At 47.2% G+C, this 20,067-nt stretch overlaps 1 protein-coding gene across 2 annotated transcripts in view; it reads left to right on the top strand.

Annotated features, from left to right (window-relative positions):
* The window catches only part of UNC79 (unc-79 homolog, NALCN channel complex subunit), a 230,655-nt gene extending 215,774 nt beyond the window's left edge, over positions 1-14,881 (top strand). For both annotated transcript variants that reach the window (XM_062181218.1, XM_062181217.1), the window contains 3 exons: positions 2,290-2,367; positions 12,930-12,971; positions 14,387-14,881. In XM_062181218.1, the coding sequence (XP_062037202.1) occupies positions 2,290-2,367; positions 12,930-12,971; positions 14,387-14,587 (321 nt within the window). In that variant the 3' untranslated portion in view covers positions 14,588-14,881. The remainder of the gene's footprint in view (positions 1-2,289; positions 2,368-12,929; positions 12,972-14,386) is intronic.
* The last annotated feature ends 5,186 nt before the right edge of the window (positions 14,882-20,067 follow it).

Genomic DNA, 20,067 nt, shown 5'->3' with positions numbered 1-20,067 from the left:
GTTGGAAGCAGAGCAGTGGGACTTGGACTAGCACTCCAATATGGGATGCTGGCATCAAAGGCAGTGGCTTAATCTGCTGTGCCACAGCACTGGCCCCAGTGCAGTTCTTGTCTAAGGGGAGCGAGGGACCTGAAGAATATCATGGTGACATTTTAGTGTGCTCAGAGTCCCGTTACTGCACTGTCCACCAAGGCAGCCACTCAGCACATGTCTTTTGACTCACTGAATGTTAAAGAAATCTCTTCTTTCAGCTCCAATTGGAATGGAGGTTATACAAGGGGTTTTCAAATAGTTCATGGAAAATGCATATTATGAGAGACTATGCATGGCTTTCAAAATTTTTTACAATGAAATAAACCGATACTGTGATTCAACTTCCTACAGATATTTTGAAGTGCTCTCACTTGTTCCTTCAGTGAAGCATTTTTCTTTTCTTTAGAGAAGCAGGTGTTATAAGGTAACAGAGAGGTGTTTTTATTTATTTTTAAATCTTTATTTATTTTCATTTTATTTGAAATACAAAGAGACAGAGACAGCCAGAGGCAGTCAGCCAGAGAGTCATCCACTGGTTCACGCCCCAAATGCCCACAACGGCCAGAATTGGCCTAGTCGGTGCCATGAGCCTAGAACCCCGTGTGGGTATCCTAGATGAGTGGCAAGGACACTGTGGAGTCATTGCCTGCTGCCACACAGTGCGTTGTCAGGAAGCTGGGTCAGGAGTAGCTGGGACTTAAAAACAAGGCTCCCTGACATGGGTGGTGGGCGTCCCAAGCAGCGATTTAACCACTCTGTGGGATGCTTGCCTCCAGAGAATGCTGTAGTTAAATTTAAAGGAAACTCAGGAAAAGATGCTGGGGCTCATGATTGCTATGGAGAGGATTACTTCTCTTGGATCAGAGTACTCCCCTAGATCTAGGACTGAGGGAGAACTTGGAAATCCAACAGCCTGCTCTGTTATTTTACAGACTGTGAAACTAGGACCTTGAACTTAAACTGCAGTTTAAAGATGCACTTCTAGGGCCATTTCTGTGGTGCAGTGGGTTAAGCCACTGCCTGCGACACTGGCATCCCCGATCAGAGTGATGGTTTCAGCCCCAGCTACTGTGCTTCCTGCTGACGCGCCTAGATAGGCAGTGAAACACGGCCCAGGTACTTGGGCCCCTGTCACCCATGTGGGAGGCCTGGGTGGAGTTCCTAGCCCCTGGCTTAAGCCTGTGCAACCCTGGCCATTTTGGCCATCCAGGAAATGAACCAGCAGATGGAAGATCTCTCTCTCTCTCTCTCTCTCTCTCTCTCTGTCTCTCCATCTCCCTCTGTCACTCTACCCTTCAAATAAATAAAATAAATCTTTTTGAAGAATTTCCTTCTATTGCCATTACTTTTTTTTTTTTTTTTTTTTGGACAGGCAGAGTGGACAGTAGAGGGAGACAGAGAGAAAGGTCTTCCTTTTGCCGTTGGTTCACCCTCCAATGGCTGCCGCGGTAGTGCACTGCGGCCGGCGCACCGCGCTGATCCGATGGCAGGAGCCAGGTGCTTATCCTGGTCTCCCATGCGGGTGCAGGGCCCAAGCACTTGGGCCATCCTCCACTGCACTCCCTGGCCACAGCAGAAAGCTGGCCTGGAAGAGGGGCAACTGGGACAGGATCGGCGCCCCGACCGGGACTAGAACCCGGTGTGCCGGCGCCGCAAGGCGGAGGATTAGCCTAGTGAGCCACGGCCCGCCATTACCTTTTGATACCTAATCATTCTTGATACTCAAGTGTTACAAATGAGTTTGTTATGAGTCAGTTATATGCAAATGATGTCATAAATGAATTCAAATTAATTTTGTTCTGAGATTTTTGTCAGACCACATAAGCCAATCTTAAAAAAAGCAGAACAAAACCCTAGGGTTTAAAACAGCCTTGGGGATTCGTAGCCTCAGCGACTTCACCTGTAGTGTACTTGCCACTGTGCTAAGCATGGCTGCCTTGTTCTGTGGAGCACAAAGTCCTGGAGTCGGCTCCACAGTGCTTCAGGCAGCCCTTCCTGGTGCAGAAGCTGTGAGCTGGCTCCAGCTGGACAGGAAGGGAGAGAAGCTGCTTGTCCTCCGTGTGGCTCACGGTGCGGACAGATTAGTGGGTTCACCCCGCAGCCCTGCGGAGGTGTAGAGGCGAGTGGATACCACTTGTGGTCCTTACGCGGGAAGGCCTCCTGGGTACTGGCTGTTGGACCTCTGTGGCTGCTGACTGGTTTGCAAGGTTTGCGTGTCACTGGGAGTGGGCTTGACTTTCCTGTTTGTTGTTTCAGATGGTAGAAATGGTGTGTCTCCATGTGATTAGTTTAATGGAGGCATTGCAAGAGTGCAATTCAACCATTTTTGTCAAGGTAGGAAAATTACGATTTTTACAGACCGTTTCTTACTGCTATCAGCAAATTGCAGATTTATTTGGAGTGTACTTTCTAAAGAGGCAAATAAAGCTGATTTGTTTTTAATATTCAGAATTGGGCTGGAGAAGTCGTGCTCCCATACCAACCCTTTATACGTGGTCACTGGGTGATTTTTTTTTCCCACACTCTGCCACTGTGACCGGCCCCACCTGGGTTAAATATGTGAGACCCTGATTACATGCAACACAGTAATTAAGATATTCATGGGAATATGGATCTGCAAATGACTCTGTAGTGATGTAAATTGGTGAATGACACTTTTCCTTTCAAAAGATATCCAGAAGACCAAGGAAAATAGTCTGTAATTGTTTGACTTGGTATCTGGTGCTTTTTCCTAAGATTAATTAATTTAGTTCCAAATACTATTATTCTAAATCATTTTACAGTGTATGAAAGTAATTCAAGCACTTGTTATCTGCCTGGGAATGTCAGAAACAGACTAGTGTGATTTAGAGAGAGAGAGAGAGAGAGAGAGAGAGAGAGAGAAGGTGGATTCTCACGCCCTCTGTGTCCCCACTTTTCTTTTCCTTCCTGTTATTCTGCCTCTGTCTCGCTGGTCCGCGCCCCTTCCCTTTCTTGACCCTCTTCCTTCTCTACCTTTCACATTCAGTCTTCTTGGCCACCACCTCCGCCACCACCCACCAGGAAATTTGTAGCTTATGATTTTGTTCCTGGGTTAACTCTCCCTCTTGTTAAGGATGCTTGCCGTATTTCACACTATGCTGAAGAAAAGTAGGGGAACACTTGACTGTTATCAGAGCAGTGCGAGGTCACTGGTTCAACACTTTTCCAGTTGATAGAGCAAAAATCAACACTGTGAGAGAAACCGTGCCACTGACAATTGAGCGGTCATAGCTGATTTTATTTTTTATAGCTTTATGGAAGTGTAATTTTCACAGTGAACTGCACACATGTAATATATAGAGTTTTGTGAGTCTTCATTTGTATAACCCCCAAGAAACCATCACCACAGTCAAGACAATGAGCATATCCACCATCTTCAGAACTTTGCTTCTACCCGTGTGAAATTCCTGTTCTAGCTCTCCTTTGTCTAGGCGACTATGCCTGTTTTCTGTCAGGATAGTTAGTTCACACTACTAGAATGTCCTATAAATGGATTTATATGCTCCATATTTTCTTCCTGCCTTATTTTGCTCACAATAGTTGTATTGAGACTAATCCATGATGTTGCATTATTAACAGACCATTGCTTTTCGTTTCCAAGGAGTATCCCACTGCGCGGATATACCACAGTACGTTTGTCCATTCACAAGTTGATGGGTAGTTTTTGGCTAGTACAAATGAAGCTGCTGTGAATATCGATGTGTAAGACTTTATATGCATGTGTGCTCCTGCCAATGTTGGGTAAAAGCCTGGAATAGAATGGACCATAAGATAGGTGTATGTTTAACTTTTTAAGAAATTGGCAAACTGTTTTCCGAAGTTACTACGCCGTGTTGCGTTGTCACTGGCAGTGCATGGTTTCAGCATTCCACTTCCTTCACATCTTTGTCACAGTTGGGGAAGCCAGTCTTTAATATCAGTTGTTCTAAGAGTTGTGTATTGGTATCTTGTTTTGGTTTTGAATTGCATTTCTCTACTGACAAATGATGTTAAACATCCTTTCATATGCCAGCCTGCTGTCCATATATCTGCCTGGTGAAGTGTCTGTTAAAATTATTTGTCCATTTTTTGCCAGGTTGGTTTTCCTTCTTATTATTGAATTTGGAGATACAAGTCCCCTATCAGATACATGATTTGCAAGGATTTTCTCTGCAGCTTGTCTTGTCATTGCCTAAACAGTGTCTTGGGAAGAGCAAAATTTCTTAATTTTGATGAAGAACCATTCATTGAGTTTTTCTTTTTATGAATCATGCTTTTGATGTTGTATTCTTAAAAACTTTGCCTAATCCAAGGCCACAATGACTTTTCTTTTTGTTCTTGTCTTCTGCGTGCTAATTTCTATGATCCGTTTTGAATTAACTTTTGTATATGGTGTGTGGGATGGATTGAGGCACTTTTAATTATTGTGGATACCCAAATATTCTAGCAGCATTGTTAGAAATACTGTCCTTTTTCCATCAAATTACTTTTGCATTTTTGTCAAAAATTAATTGACAATGTATGTATGGTTCTCTTTCTGGAATCTTGATTCTGTTTCATTGATCTTCTTGTCTGTCTTTATACCACACTGTCTAAATTACTATTTCTTTGCCTTGAAATTAAGTGGTGTTAGTCTTCTAAATTTGTTCAAGCTTTTCAAAATTGTTTTGGCTGTTCTACATCATTTGCATTACTAGTTATATTTTAAAATCAGTTTGTCAGTTTCTACAGACAACTGCTGAGAATCTTGTTCAGATTGCATTGACTCTTTAGATCACTTTGAGAACCGAGATCTTGACTAATCCTCCAATCCATGAACATGGTATATTTCTCCATTTATTTAAGTTTTCTCTAACTTTGCTCAGAAATATTTTGTAGTTTTTCATATATATACCTAGAATATTTCTGTCAAATTTAATAGCAGTTATACTTTTATGCTAAGGTAAATAGTGTGTTTTTTTACATTTAAATATCTAATTTTCACTGCTAGTGTTTTGTTTGGATTTTCTACCCTGCTACATATTAAACCTATTTCTTAGTTCTAGTAGCTTTTTTGTAAATTTCATAAGATTTTCCACATAGATAATCATGTCATATGAAAATAAGATCATTTTTATTTCTTCTTTTCCCATCTTTGTGTCTTTTTAAAAAAGACGTATTTATTTTAAAAGCAGAGTTACAGAAAGAGTGTGGGGAGAGATAGAGAGATATAGAGTTCTTTCATCCACTGGTTCACTCCCCAAATGGCTATAATGAACCAGGGCTGGGCCAGGATGACTCCAGGAGCCTAAAACTCCATCCGGGTCTCTCACATGGGTGCAGGGACCCAAGTACTTGGGCTGTCTTCTTCTGCTTTCCCAGGCATATTAGTGGGGTGCTGGATTGGAAGTGGAGTAGCCAAACTTAAATCAGCAAATGTATGGGATGCTGGTGTAGCAGGCAGCAGCTTAACCCACTGTGCCACAATGCCAGCCCCATCTTGTGTCTTTTATAAAAGATTTATTTATTTAATTATTTTAAAAAAAGAGTGACAGGGGGTGGGGAGAGATGGAGAAGAAGGGAACTCTTCCATCTGCTGGTTCACTCCCCAAATACCCACAACAGTTGTGTCTGGGCCAGATCAAAGCCTGGAGCCAGGAACTCCATCCAGGTCTCCCACATGGTTGGCAGAAATCCAAATCCTTGGGCCATCTTTTGCTTCCTTCCCAGAAGCTGGATCAGAAGCAGATCAGTTGGGATGCTGGCATCACAAGCAGAGGCTTAACCACCTGTGCCACAACACCAACCCTATCTTGTTTTCATTGTCCTGGCTAGATCCTACTGTACAGATTGATTAGAAGTGATAAGGGCAGGAAATCTTGGCTTGTTCCTGTGTCCAAGAAGAAAACATTCATTCTTTCATCATTAACTATAAGTGTTAGCTGTTAGTTTTTCATGGATAGTCTTTAAACAGCTTGAATAAAGTTCTCTTTTGTTCCCATTCAGTTAGGAGTGTTTGTGAGGAATGTTGCATTTTTCAAATGCATTTCCACACCCATTGAGATGGTCATATAACCTTTCTTGACTGTTAGGGTAGTAAGTTTCACTGATGATTTTTGAATGTTAAATCAGCCTGTGTTCCTGAGACAAACCATACTTGCCCTTTTTATGTCTTGCTGAATTCAATTTGCTGACTTTTAAAAACAATTTTTGCATTGATGTTCTTGAGGGATTTTGAAATGTAATTTTCTTTTCTTGCCATGACTATATTTGGCTTGGAATCAGGGTAATGATGGCCTCATTGAATGAGTTGGGAAGAATTCTTTTTCTGTTTTTTGAAAAAGTTTATGTAGAATTGGTATTATTTCTATCTTCAGTATTTGGTAGAATTCACCAGTGGAGGTACCTGGGCTTAGAATTTTCTTTACTGAAACATTTTAGATTATGGATTCAATTTTTAAAATAGAGGTAGGGTTAGTTAATCAAGTTATCTTTTTATTTTTTTTTAAGATTTATTTATTTATTTGAAAGTCAGAGTTACACAGAGAGAGGAGAGAGAGAGAGGTCTTCCATCCATTGGTTCACTCCCCAGACGGCTGCAACGGCCGGAGCTGCGCTGATCTGAAGCCAGGAGCTAGGAGCTTCTTCCAGGTCTCCCACATGGGTGCAGGGGCCCAAGGAGGAGCAGCCGGGTCTCAAACTGGCGCCCATATGGGATGCCGGCGCTTCAGGCCAGGGCGTTAACCTGCTGTGCACAGTGCCAGCCCCATCTATTTATTCTTGAGTGAACTTTGATAGTGAATGTCTTTCAAGAGATTTTTCCATTTCATCAGAGTAACCAGTTCATTGGCATCCAGTGCATTATGTTTTGCCTCCATTATACTTTTGCTATTTGTAGGATCATCATTTATGTCTCTTTTTCCCTCATTGATGATTTTGGTGATTTCTGATTTTTTTTCTCATCTGTCTAGATACAGAGATCAATTTTACTGAGCTTTTGATTTAAGGAAGAAACGCCCTTCTGAATGTTTGTCATTGATTTTTCTCTATTATTTTTCTACTTTTTATTTTATTACTATTTTCTTCTCTTGGGTAACTTTAGATTGGACTTCTAATTTTTTGAGATGGAGATAGAACTCATTGACTTGAGACTTCTTTCTTCTAGCCTAGGCGATTAGTCCATAAACTCCCTGTGAGCACTGCCTTAGCTGTGTTCCAGAATTTGGTATGCTGTGTTCTCATTTTTATTTAGTTCAAAATACTTTCTAACTTCTATTTTGCCTTCTTTTGGGTACTCTGATTATTTTGAAGTGTATTATTTGGTTTCCAAGTATTTGGGGAATATCCATAGATTGCTCTGTTATGGATTTTGAATTTAATTCCATTGTGGCCAGAGAATATATTTTACATAATTTTAATTATTTTAAGCTATTGAGTTTTGTTTTAGGGCCCAGAATATTTTGCTGTATTATTATTAAGTATTATCATTAAATATCATTAAATTAAATATCAAATATTTAGATAAATCAATATTTGGCCAAGTAATAAATATCATTTATTTAAATAAATTATTTAACATATTAAATCAAAATATTTAAATAAAAGTAAATTTAATCACTGTTATATCATTAATAAGATTGAATATTATTAGGTGTTATTAGATATTATTATTAATATAAATGATATTAAATATTAGTTCTGCATAGCCTGGAAAAGAATGTGTCTTCTGTTACTATGATGTGGAGTTTCCTATGTCAGTTCAGGTTTGCTGATAGTGTTGTTCAAGTCCTGTGTCTTTTTACTTATTCTGTCAATTATTGAGAAAAGGGTACTGAAGTAGCTCTGTAATTGTGGATTGTTTAATCCTTTCAGGTCTACCAGTTGTCGCTTCATGTATGATGAAGATCTGTCATTAGGTGCATAAATGTTTAGGATGACTATATTTTCTTACTGAAAATTGAAATTATGTAATTTTTCCTCTTTGTCCTTAGTAATACAAAAGCTACTTTGTTTCATGTTCATAAAAACAATCCAGCTTTTATTTGGCTGATGTTAGAATGTTCTATCTTTTTTCATTCCTTTACTTTTAACCTTAAGTGTTTTAAAAGGATATTTCTTATAGGCAGTAGTTTAATGTTGCCTTTTTCAAAATTCAATCTGACAGTTTCTTCCTTTTGTGTAGGATTTTAGACCATTTATATTTAATATTTTTTGTGATACTTTTATTATCTTGTTCTTTACTTTCTACATTTCCCTCTGTTTTTTGTATCCTATTCTCTCTTTTTGTATCTTTCGGATTTTTTTTAACTGCTTACTCCTACCTCCTCACCAACTTTCTACTATTTTTTTTCTTAAAAAGTTTCTTAAAACGTGTTAAAAATTTACTTGAGATGAGATTTAAAAATTTACTGAGAGAGAGAGCAAGCACATTACCGTCTGCTGATTCACTTAATGCCCGCCACAGCTGGGGCTAGGCCAGTTCTGGAGCCAGAATCCAGGAACGCAATCCAGGCCTCACCTGTGGGTGGCAGGAACCCAATTACTTGGGCCATCGCCACTACTTCCCAGTGCCTGCATTGTGGGAAGCAGGACTCAAGAGCCAGAGCCAGGAGCCACACCAAGGCTCTGCAGTGTGGGACACGGGCGTTTTGACAACCACCAGGCTCAGTGCCCACTACACCTGTCATGGATTAGGATAAACTTTATGCTGAAATTTCAGACATAATCTCTGCCTCTTTGTCTAGTTCCTTAAGATGGAAACTGCAGTCGTTATTAACTTGAGAATTTTCTTGTTTTTTAATACCAGAATTTAGTGCTAAATTCTCTTTTAAGTACTGCTTTGTTTGCTTTCCCCCCAGTTTTGATATATTCTCCTTAGTATTCAGTTTGAAATACTTTCTGATTTCCATTTTGATTTCTTTTTTGACCTGTAGAAGTGTATGTTTATGCTTTTAGAAGTATGTTTTTTCCTCCTAATGAAAGCTCTATTTGTCTTTTGTTATTGCTTTAGAGGCTGATCTACAGTTTACGGTATACATTTTAAACTTAATCCAGTCTGCCTTCAAGTACTGAGTAAGCGTTAACTACAGCATGCCTCCATTCCCCACTTCCTACTCTGTGCTATGATGGTCATACATTTTACCTCTATATATTTTATAAGCCGAACCAGACATTGTAATTATTTTTGCTTTAAATAGTCAATTATCTTGAGAAGAGGTGTTAGATGATAAGTTTTATACTTGCCATCTGCTATTACTGCAATATCACATTTTCCATTTTCAAAACTCTTCATTTCTTTTCATTGATCTAAACTTCAGACTTTCATTATCTTTCCTTCTGCCCGAGGACTTTTTTTTACATTTCTTGTGCAAATCTTCTGGTGATTAATCCCTTCAGCTTCCGTCCTCAGATGTCTCAGAAAGCGTTTATTGTGCTTTCATTTTCGAAAGATAATTTCACTGAGTGTGGAATTCGGATTGACAGGGCTTTCCCTTCGGGATCTGAGACGCTGTTTCTTCCCCATCTTCTCGCTCCCTTTCTTCTCACCCAGAACTCCGTGCCCTTCTCCTGGTTCAGCTGTTTGTTTACTCTGGCTGCTTAGAAGACTCCGTGCTCGCCACAGTAGGTTAGCAGTTTGATGACGCTGCGCAGGGTGTCACTTTCCCTCTCTGTGTCCTGGGCTTGGCTTTGTTGAGCTTCTAAACCTGTGGATCCCAGTTTTCTTTAGACTTGGGAAAGTCTCAGTCACGGTTTCCTTCAGTGTTCTGAGCACCTGGGTCTTCTGTCCTGACCACAGAGAAGGCTTGCAGCAGCTGCTGGGAGGTCCTCCCCTGCCGATACCTTGACCTCTGCTGTTCTTGTCCCTTGATTTTCCTTCTCATTCTTGGGTCACGTGGTCCTGTTTTTTGCATTCCTGGTCGTTCGTTACTGGGTTTTTGACACTGTCAGTTTGACGTTCTTGACTGCTGGCTATTTTTGTATCCACATAAATATTTTTGAGCTATAAACTGTAACACAGTTAAATTATTCACAAATATTTTTACCCTTTTGAGGCCTGCATTTCAGCCTTGTTGGGGTGATGGGAACAGCATTTTTCCTAGGGCTGTTTCCCTCACTTCTGCTACCACAACGCCGCTGTGCTTATGGGATCTGCCTGATGTCCTGCGACCGGCGTCTTTCCACTCCCACTGGTGGAGCACAAACTACTGCTGGCGCCAGGATCACCAGAGGTTTCTCCTTCTCATGTCTTTGGGTTGTTTTCCTTCACCATGGGGTAGTTCTCCTCCCTGTGGGCACTGGTCGGTGTTCAGCTGAAGACTCAAAGAGCCCTTTGCAGATCTCAGAGTTCGCTCTCTCAGTGCAGCTCTCTGCTCCCCAGAATCTGCCTTGCAAACTCTATCCCTGGCTTCTTGGTGCTCCCGACTGCCAGCCTCCACCCAGCTCTTCCCCGCTGTGCCTGAAAACCGTCTGGGGCAGTGAGCGAGGGGGATCGGGGTCCTAGGGCTTTCGTGGTCGGCTCCCTCTCCCGCGGTGCCCCCAGCCCTCACCGCCAGATGCTCAGTGTGTGGAAGCGTTGCCTGGGAAAGTTTGAGTTTTCCATCGTTCCAGGCCGGGGAGGAAACCTAGTCCATGTGGCTCCACCTTGGCTGATGGCGGAAGTTTCACCACCAATTTTAATGTTGAGGGCTGGACCAAGCAGGGCTGAAATGAATGCAGTCCAACCAAGCAGGGAGAGTTCTATATTCTGTGGTGTGACCAGAAGAGAAGAGTTTGCCATTTTATCTGATGAAAAAAGAAAAACGATTTAAAACTATTTCCTTCACTTTTCTGGATATTATTTCTGGAGAGGAAAAATAACCCAATCAACCTTATTAAAACGTTACAGAGTCCCCCAAATTACATCTACTTCTCACTGACAGCCTTGCAGGAGTCACTTGCAAAAGGGAACGAAAGTGCATGTCACCCAGCTTTCCTGAACTGGGATGACTGCTGGGCTTTGCACCAATGATGATCAGCCTCCATTTGTGTGGTTGCGTAGATCACAAGTGAGGGTCCCTTGCAGAAATATTTTGGAATCTGCGGTCACTTGCTATTTCAATAACAAAACGCTCCTTACAATCAACCTCACAGTGTGGGATTACTTCGGGATCAAAGACTCAAAGGTCAACGAAAGTCTGTAGACGCTGGGACCCCTGGGCTTGCTTGTGTGGTGCAGATAGTAAGAAAGAGACCACTGGGCGATTCCCCCCACGCTGCCCCCATCCTGGATGTCTAGATGAGCCGGTCCTGCTAAAGGCCGGACGCACACAGCCTTACCTGGCACCGAGCTCTGCAGCTCTGGGGGAGGCACCCAGAAGGCATCATTTTCTGACATTCTGAGCTGTGGTCCAGTGCCGTCTTCTGGTGCACACAGTGGCACAGTGCTTGTGTGAGGGCAGAGCAGGGGCTGGCAGTGTCGTGGACGCTGTGTTCTGCAATGCTGATGGGCAGAATCAGTGGAAGACAAACGAGGCAACTGTGCACATCGAGAGCCGCGAAAGCAGGACAGCACTGAGTTAGCCTTGGGGACAAACCCGAGAGAGAAGTGCAGTTTGCTGTTAAGAAACTGATTTGATGCCTGCGATGAGCCTGTCAGCCCGAGGCCATGGCCGACTGCTCGCTGGCCCCGTCCCAGCAGGCTCTCCTGCTCTGCTTCTCCTTGCCCTTTGCTGCCAAACTGCGAGTGTGAACTTCCCAAGGCTGCCGTGGCCCAGCAGCCCAGGCTGGAGGCTCAAGCCGCAGACCTGTTTTCTCTCTGAGAGCAGTAGTCAATGAAGGCCACCAGGGAGCATCTGTCCACCCCTGTCTCCTGGCGCCTGGGGTCTGCCGGCCTCCGTGGCACCCCGAGGCTTGGAGGTCTCTGCGTCCTCCCTGTGTGTGTGTCTGTGTCCTAAGTCCCCTGTTTATAAAGACACCAACTGCATTGGATTGGGCCCACCCTTCTCCATCTTAGCTGATTGCATCTTTAACAATCTCGTTTCTCAAGGTCACATTGAGAGGCAGTGTGGGTTAGAACCCAAGTCAGTCCCTCCCAGGCCGACTTCTCTATGGGCGTGGAGGGTTGGAGGGAACAGGGAATGAGATGGCAAGGCTGCGTGTCAGCATCGAGGTCTGAGAAGCAGGGAAATGGGGAAGCGAGCGTTTCCAAACGTGCTGGGGTCGCAGTTCCCCCTCCCCATTTAAACCTCCCCAAGCCAGAGTAGCAGAGAAGCAGCCCGTTCGTCTCTGACTTCCGGATTTACAAAGCTGTGAATGTTTACTTAGATTCTAAAGGACTGAAACATGACAGAGACACCAGAGCAGAGAGAGGGCTGCATCTAGTGGTGCTTGGCCCAGGGCCACCTCTGACCCCCAGGGGCCAGTCACAGAGGTGGCAGGGGGCCAGGCACACCCCTCGGGGCCTGCTGCTGCTCACCCGCGTGGCCACCAGCCCTCTGCACATACGGATTCCCACCTTGCAGATCCCCGCCAGGCAGCCCCGGGGCTGTCTCCCTGTGGCTGAGCATTACCGTGCTCCCCGGTGATATTTTCCTATTGACTCCAGGCAGACAGAGCTCTGGAAGAAATTCTATTTCCAGAAAGGGAGAATTTCACGAAATAAATACACATTTAATTTCCCGAGCTCGGTGGCTTTCAAGAGACAATCAGTCGTTTCAAGTGTGTGTTTCAGGAACTCCTGGGGCGCTTATTAACCTCAAATGCCACCAGCCCAGTGGGGTTTGGCCTCAGAAAGACACTTTGCCGGTAATGGGCAGTTTCACGGGGCTGCATCCCTGCACGGCGTGGAAGGGGCGCAGTGTGTCTGCTCCTGGCAGGGGCAGAGCTTGTGTGGGAGCGTGGGAGCGAGAATAACAAGGCTTCTGTCTTTCTCCGCACAGCTCATACCTATGTGGTTGCCAATGATCCAGTCAAATATCAAGGTAAGTCACCCCCCGCTGACGGGACACATTCGTAGGTGCTGATGCTACACTCACTGCAGAAAGATGAGTTCAAGATGATAAGGCAGGAGGCCTGGGGGCCAGGTAAGGGGCTGCAGGCAGAGGGGGCGGCAGGAGCCACCGTCCACCATCAGCCCGGACACGGGTGCAGGCGGGGGGCTGCGTCCCGCAGTCCACGAGGAGACTCATGGGACCTGGTCCCAGGGATAGTTCCTGACCAGGAAGGTTGATTTTCGGTGCTGGGAGGAAGTCTGTGAGGAAAGCAGGTTTGAGCTGGAAGACATAGTTCCCCCTTGGTTTTACATCTGAGGAAGTTCAGGAGCGGATGGAAGAGTGACTGGGTTAGGGTCCGAGCTGGGAAGGGAAGACCCTGATCACACGCATTTCCCAACCCCAGACCTTGCCTTGAGGGGCGTCTTGTCACAGTGGCACCGAGCGTGCTCCATGGCTGGCAGGCGTAGTTATTGGGCCTTGGCGTTAAGACAACTGAGCCAGACGCCTTCTTGGTCCTAATCCCGCCCCTTTCTTCTGTGTTAGGAGTGTGGGGGCAGCGGGCGGGATGCGGGGCGGGGTGTGGGGCGGGATGCTAGTGCCAGGAAAGGGGTCTGGACTCAGGATCCCCAGACACCAAAAGAGGGAGTGGTGTCGGCAACCGTGACCACAGCCTTTGAGTCCTGATCCTGGCACTGGTGGGGCGGGGCATTGGCGGAGCTGAACACCTCAACTGAGCCGAGTGTCTGCTATGGGAAGCGGGTGGCTTGTGCCCCACCGCCAAGCCTGGCACCCTGGCCCTCCCCCGTCTCCCTGCTGTCTGGCAGTCTGCGGCAGTTAGCACAGAGAGCTACGAGGAGGCCACAGTGCTTCCGGCTACCGACTCCACAGGGACCAACATGAGCACAGAAGGCTCATTACAGGAGGATAATTAAAACGCAGTGAGCGCTTTCGAGGGGCCGGGTCGTCTTGTGAGCCCCCTGTGTGCTCACTGTCCCCACTCTCCCACGGGAAGGCCCAAACACAGCCTGGACAGCCCCGTACCCCAAGTTACCCGGAGAGAAGCCAGAGTTGGAGCGCAGGCAGCCTGGTCCCAGGGCCCAGGCCTCTCACCCTGACACCGACCCGCGTGCTGAATAGCTCCTGGGGCCACAGGATGTGCGTCAACGCGGACGCTGGAGGGTCAGCTTCCCGCTCCCGCTGCCCACACCCGGCCACAGGGGCTGCTCAGTGGATGGATGGATTTGGGCCAGGGCGACTTTAGACACGTGGGAGGAGCCCATGTCCCCGCCCTGAGCTCGGCCAAGTCCAGTTTGCCTTCTCTGGGCCCCAAGCTCTTCCTGCCCACAGAAGCAGCCCTTGGTGCCCGGAAGAAAGCCACTAAGACGTCTGCCGTTTCTCAACAGCACTTGCCCGCGGGCCTCCAGCTGCGCCTCCAGGCCATTCAGAGCAACGTGAACCACCACAGCCTAAGGACGCTGCCCGGCTCGGGCCAGAGCAGTGCTGGCCTGGCGGCCCTCCGCAAGTGGCTGCAATGCACACAGTTCAAAATGGCCCAGGTGGAAATCCAGTCCTCGGAAGCAGCCTCTCAGTTCTACCCTCTCTGAGCGGACTCCTCGGCTCTCAGTCAACACTCTGGTTTAGCAATAATGGGTTTCACAACAAACAATTCGATCCAAGCAGGCTGGGGAACACATTGGTACTGTACCTTCTCTTTCTAGTTTAGTAAAAGGACGCGCAGAGGCCGGAGAGGGCCAACAAGGAAGCTTTCTTGCTACACACATTTCTGATGACTCCTTGGGCTATCTGATTAAGTGTTTCCTTACATTATTTTTTAAAAAAAAAAACCAAATCATTTTTCTTTAACTAACTTCTATTTTTTTTAAGAAAAAAAAAATAGACTGGTGGGTACTCACAGAGCAGTTGTCTAAGCCCCCTGTTGCTATTTTTGATGATAGAGAATAAATAGGGTTTTTGAAACCTTTGTAGTGTTTTTTCTTAAAATCCACTCTTGGCAATGCAATAAAATATATATATACATATATATATATATATATATATATATATATATATATACACCGTCACCATAAGCCAGTGACACCTGACTGAAGCTTTTTGTCATTATCCTGGGAAAAGCGGCAGCTGGCGAGGAACATTACAAAGTGCACTTAGAAATTAGGTGGTCAAACTGTGCCAATGGTTTTCTTTGTTTTATAATATCATTTTCCAGAACTGTCCAGTACGTTTTATTATTTTTAAAACGAGTTTTTCAACTCATTAGTTCTAGGCTGTGCTTTCTTGTAAGCCGTATGAGAGCCACTTCCGTTTTGTGACTAATAAACCTTCTTCGTTTGTTAAGACTTGGATACCGGTCGATCCACAGCCGTAGGTTGCTTACTGAACCAGACAAGTCCCCACACGGCACAGGGCACTGCGCCTGCAGTTAGGTTTTGTGAGAGCGGAATCGTAGGAGCGTAAGAGTGCCAAGGTTTGGCGGCCCCCACCCCTAGCATCTGACTGTGCGTTCCAAATGAAATTTCTCTTCTTTATCCCTGTACTGCACTGACTAAAAGAAGACTTAATACACATTTAAGCTGTATATCGACATGCTATTAAATGCATTTTTTATTATCTCTGTGAGCCTGGGGTTTTTTAAAACCAGTTTCTAGAGCTGGAGTATAGTCTGGGACAACCACTCCTGCCAAACCTTTGTAACGTCCCTAAGACAGCAGTTACAAGAGGCAAAGGCCTTCTTTGCGGCAGGTGCTCTGGCGAGAGAGATGCAGAACTGACTTGGAGTCGGTCTCTCGGGAGGACTTGGAGGGCAGCAGGCGTTGTGTTGTCTGTTGGTGATGAAGAGACTTCCCTTCTCTTCCGGGGTGCCTGGTGTCTTGGTGCTTCTCAAGGGAACACCAGTGCTCGGATGCTGAATGTCTCACGCGAGTTCTAGAAAGACATTCTTAGGAGACTCGCAGTGCCGCTGCTTTGTATTTTACTAACGAACGCTTCTGAAAGGGCTTCCCCCACCTCCCCGGTCACAGGCCTGCTCGGCTGTGCTGCCGTGCTGCCGTGGGCTGTGACGTGGTTGTGTCGTTTGTAAACCTTGGCAGCTCCGAGGAGGACGCAGACTATCTCTGTATCCCCGGGGCTTGGCGCTCAGTGCGACTTCAATGTCTTGCATGGAATGGATTCAATGAAGCAGCAGGTCTTTCCTGGGCTGCCCAGTGGGCCGGGGTGGGCGAGGGCTGAATTGTGACTTCCCTTTCTGTGTGGGGAGTCCTAGCAGGGGCGGCCTGGGCTGCTTTCTCTGCATGCGAGAGACTCATTGCCCCATGTGGGCCGAGCTGCAGGCCCAGCCCTTAGCTAGGTCCATGCTGCCCCAGGTAGTCTGAAATTAGCCACAGCTGCTTGCCCGCTCCCTCCTCTCGGCCCCATTCTTTGAATGGCCATCTGCCTCACTGCCCTTTGCATCTGTGTCTCGCCCAGGGGTGGGACATGAGCCCTGAACTCAGTGCTCTGGACCTGTTCCCCATACAATGCTTCCCACTGTCTGCACCTGTTTCCGTTCCTGGGTCACAGCCTAGAGTCTTGGTCCCACCCGGGCAAACCTTGAGAACGGTGCCCTCTTTCCCTACAGCCTGATCTGGTGCTGGCCCCTTGCCACTTGCCTGGCCCATAAGGGAGCAGCAGGTCTGTGCAGCCTGCCTTGCACACCTCCCCCCCCACACACACATCCTCACCTTCCTTTGCTACCTGTGTCAGCTCTCCAGCAGGCTGGGCACAGGCACGCAGAAGAAAAAGACAGCAAGAGAGCAGCCTTCCAGAAGTGTAGTGAGACGGTAACAGGGAGTAGGAGAAGCTGTTCAGCTGGGTCAGAGGTCAGTGAATTGCAGCTCTCTGTGGTTTTGGGGCCAGAGACAGCCCACTGACTGTTTTTATCGAGTTTCATTGGAAACAATCATACCTGCCATTTTTCTGTGGCTTCTTTTTCTTTCTTTTTAAAGATTTATTTTATTTAGTTGAAAGGTAGAGTTAGAGAGAGAGGAGGAGAGAGAGAGAGAGAGAGAGAGAGATCGTCTATCCTCTGGTTCACTCCCCAAATGGCTACAATGGCTGGGGCTGGGCTGGGCCAGGCCGAAGCTGGGTGCCCTGAACTCCATCCATGTCTCCTACATGAGTGGCAGGGACCCAAGCAGCAGGGCCATCTTCTGCTATCTTCCCAGGCACATAAGCAGGATACTGGATGGGAAATGGAGCAGCCAGGATTTGAACCGGCGCCCAAATGGGATGCAGGCATTGCAGGCTGCTTTGTGCTGTGATAGCAGGATTGGAGAGTTGTGACAGAGACTACGGCCCCGGAAAGAGAAGCATTTACCTTCTGGCCCTTTGTGGACAAGATATGCTGACCCCTGGCTTCGGCGCAGGCTGCTGGGGAGTCTCGAGTGGGAACCCGTGCGTGGAGATCTTTTTCCCACCATCTTAGGAATTTCGGAATTTCATTGTTAGTGTTTGCTCACCTGTAAAATGGGACAAGGACACATTCTACCTCCAAGGGTTGAGATGGTGGGAGAAAGCCAGGAAAGATTGTGGGGCACACCCAGCCCCTGGCCAGCTCCAACAGTTACCCTGGTACCGGGAATTATTTTTATTCTCATGTTAAAGCCTAAAGAAGTAGAGCTACTTGCCCAAGGTCACACCACTAGTAAGGGGCAGGGCCGGGGCTTGAACCTACATTGTCTGACCCCCACCTCCACCCAGCCAACGAGGACTGCGCTCCCAACCACGCCTGCACTAACTCTGTCTACACCACACACCAGCCCCAGGTGCCAGCCGTGAAAGCAACACGGAGGGCAGGGCAATCTCAAACTCTAACCCGGTTCACAGGCCACGTGACAGCACAGTTACTGGGGTGGAGAAGGGCCAAGCAGCAGACTCGGTCTCCTTCATGGGATCCTACCGGTGTGTGGACAGAACTGTCTGAGATTAACTGAAGGGTGGAATGGGCCCGAATGGTTCCACTCTCCATGGCTTTTTACAGTGGGTGTGCCTCTTGCTAGGGGGGTGACCTTGACAAGTTAATAAACTTCTCTGGACCTTTGTATTTCTTTCTGTAAAATGGAGCTGTCTGCCCATCTCCCCCGGGTGATGGTGAACCCCAGTGGACAGAGGACTGTGCTGCAGCTTGGGAGACTGTGCTGGGGGTCTCCAGAGCCCTCGGAAGACTGGTGCTACTTTGTGAAGCCCACGCAAGGGCCAGCCCCCAGCTGAGGCTCGCCTGGCTCTTCATTCAGCCAGGGCCTCAACATCAAGACCTACAAGGCGCATGGAAGCCAAGGCACGGAGCGTCCAGGCTCCGCTGCGTGACCTCGGTGTATTTCCAGCAAACCTCCTCCCTGTGGATCTGGTCTGTGCAGAGTGGTTGCAGCAAGCTCCTCTCCATTCCCAAGCTACCACTGGCCGGTGAGATTGGATTGCATCTGAGAAGATGGCTCGTCCTCCAGGACTCTTATGAGCTGGGATTGAAGGTCTCTGCGTTACTTGGACAATGCTGGTCATTTATTATACCTCTTTAATAGAAGCAACTTGCAAATATGTGTATTGGGCAAAGTGGGTGTTTTGACAACAACGCCGAGGTTCCTAAGAAGAACGGTGGGAGTGGTTGGAACTAATAATACCAAGTCCTGTCTCCATGGCTGAGCTGTTCATAGGAGGAGGTGGGTGGGCCGGTTTCTTCCGTGACAAGAGTGAGTGGTGAGCTTCTCGTGATGGGATTCCAGGTGAACCACACTAGCCGCGTTGGCCAGGTGCCAAGCACGTCACATACCCGGTCTTTCTTTACTCCTGGGCTGCCTCCCCTGGGTGAGACAAGGCTTCCTCATTCTTCTCGTGTCGCAGTGGGGCAGCGGAGGCCAGAGGTTTGGTGCCTTAGCTAAGGTCGTGCAGCTGGTGGCTGTAGCTGTAGGACCAGGCGGCCATCGGACTCCGGATCAGAGATTCCCGTAATCAATGCTTGTTTCTCTCCCCTTATTTTTGGATCCAGGCTCTTTTGGTTAAAATATGCCGGAAGCATGGGGTAGAGAAACCCGAGGGCTTTTCCGAGGCCGCTGCTTCTCCTGAGCATCTGGTTATTGATCAGCTGTTGCAAATTTCCACCAGGGTATCTGACAGAGGCACTTAATACCCCCTTCCCCCGCCGCCACCACCTTGCTTTAGGAATTCATGTATAGGAAAAAAGTGATGGCTCACAGTTAGTTTCCCACTTGAGATCCTTTTATGAAAAGGAGTAAAACTGTAGGCATTGAAGATTGTGATGCTGCGCCATTTGGGGTTGATTGACAGTTCGCTCTCCCTAAAGGCGACTTAGTCCTCACTAATCCTCATCATGGCTCCCACGTACGAGCACTTTCAAAGTCGCCATCTCACGGCAGCGGTGTGCAGTGGCACTTCTATTATCCGTCCCACGTTAGAGACGAGGAAACCGAGGCAGAGAGGAGAGATTTGCAGAGTAAGAGACAGAGACAGAGCAAAAGTAGCAGCTGGGCATGTCTGCTTCCGGAGCCCAGGCTCTGTGTGCTCCATAACCGTAGAGAGAACCCCTCGCTGCTCATCTGACCAGCAAGGTGACCGGGAATCACTGAGGCCGGTGTCCCCATGGCGAGGCCTAGCCCACGGCACCCGTGGTCTGATGAGCTTGAACTTGTAAGTTCCGTGTGGCTCCAGCCTTGTTGGGTTCTCACCGCTGACTCCAGCCTCTGAAGCGGGAAGAGACGACCCAGCAGCTGTGCGGCCTCTGATGGGACAAGGTCTGGTGTGGCTGCCACGTGTACCCGCCCAGCCCCAAGGCCTGCGAGTTTGCCACCCCTGTTGTCAATGACCCTCTCTGTGGGCCCGACAAGGGATGGGATGTGCCCGACCTCACCCAGTCAGCCAGCCAGAGGCCAGGCCGGGCTCTCAGCTCCACATTGGCCCTCCTGTCCCTGCCCCCACTCCTCCACCCCAGCCGCTTGGGGACCACGGCCCTGCCACTCTACGCAGCCGCCTGACAGCCATCGGCATCCCGGATTCTTCCCATGGAAGGAAGCCCAGG

This window comes from Lepus europaeus, chromosome 22, assembly GCF_033115175.1.
Source record: "Lepus europaeus isolate LE1 chromosome 22, mLepTim1.pri, whole genome shotgun sequence".
Lineage (NCBI taxonomy): Eukaryota > Metazoa > Chordata > Mammalia > Lagomorpha > Leporidae > Lepus > Lepus europaeus.
Note: the sequence above shows the minus strand (reverse complement) of the source record. Positions and strands in the feature narration are given on the sequence as shown.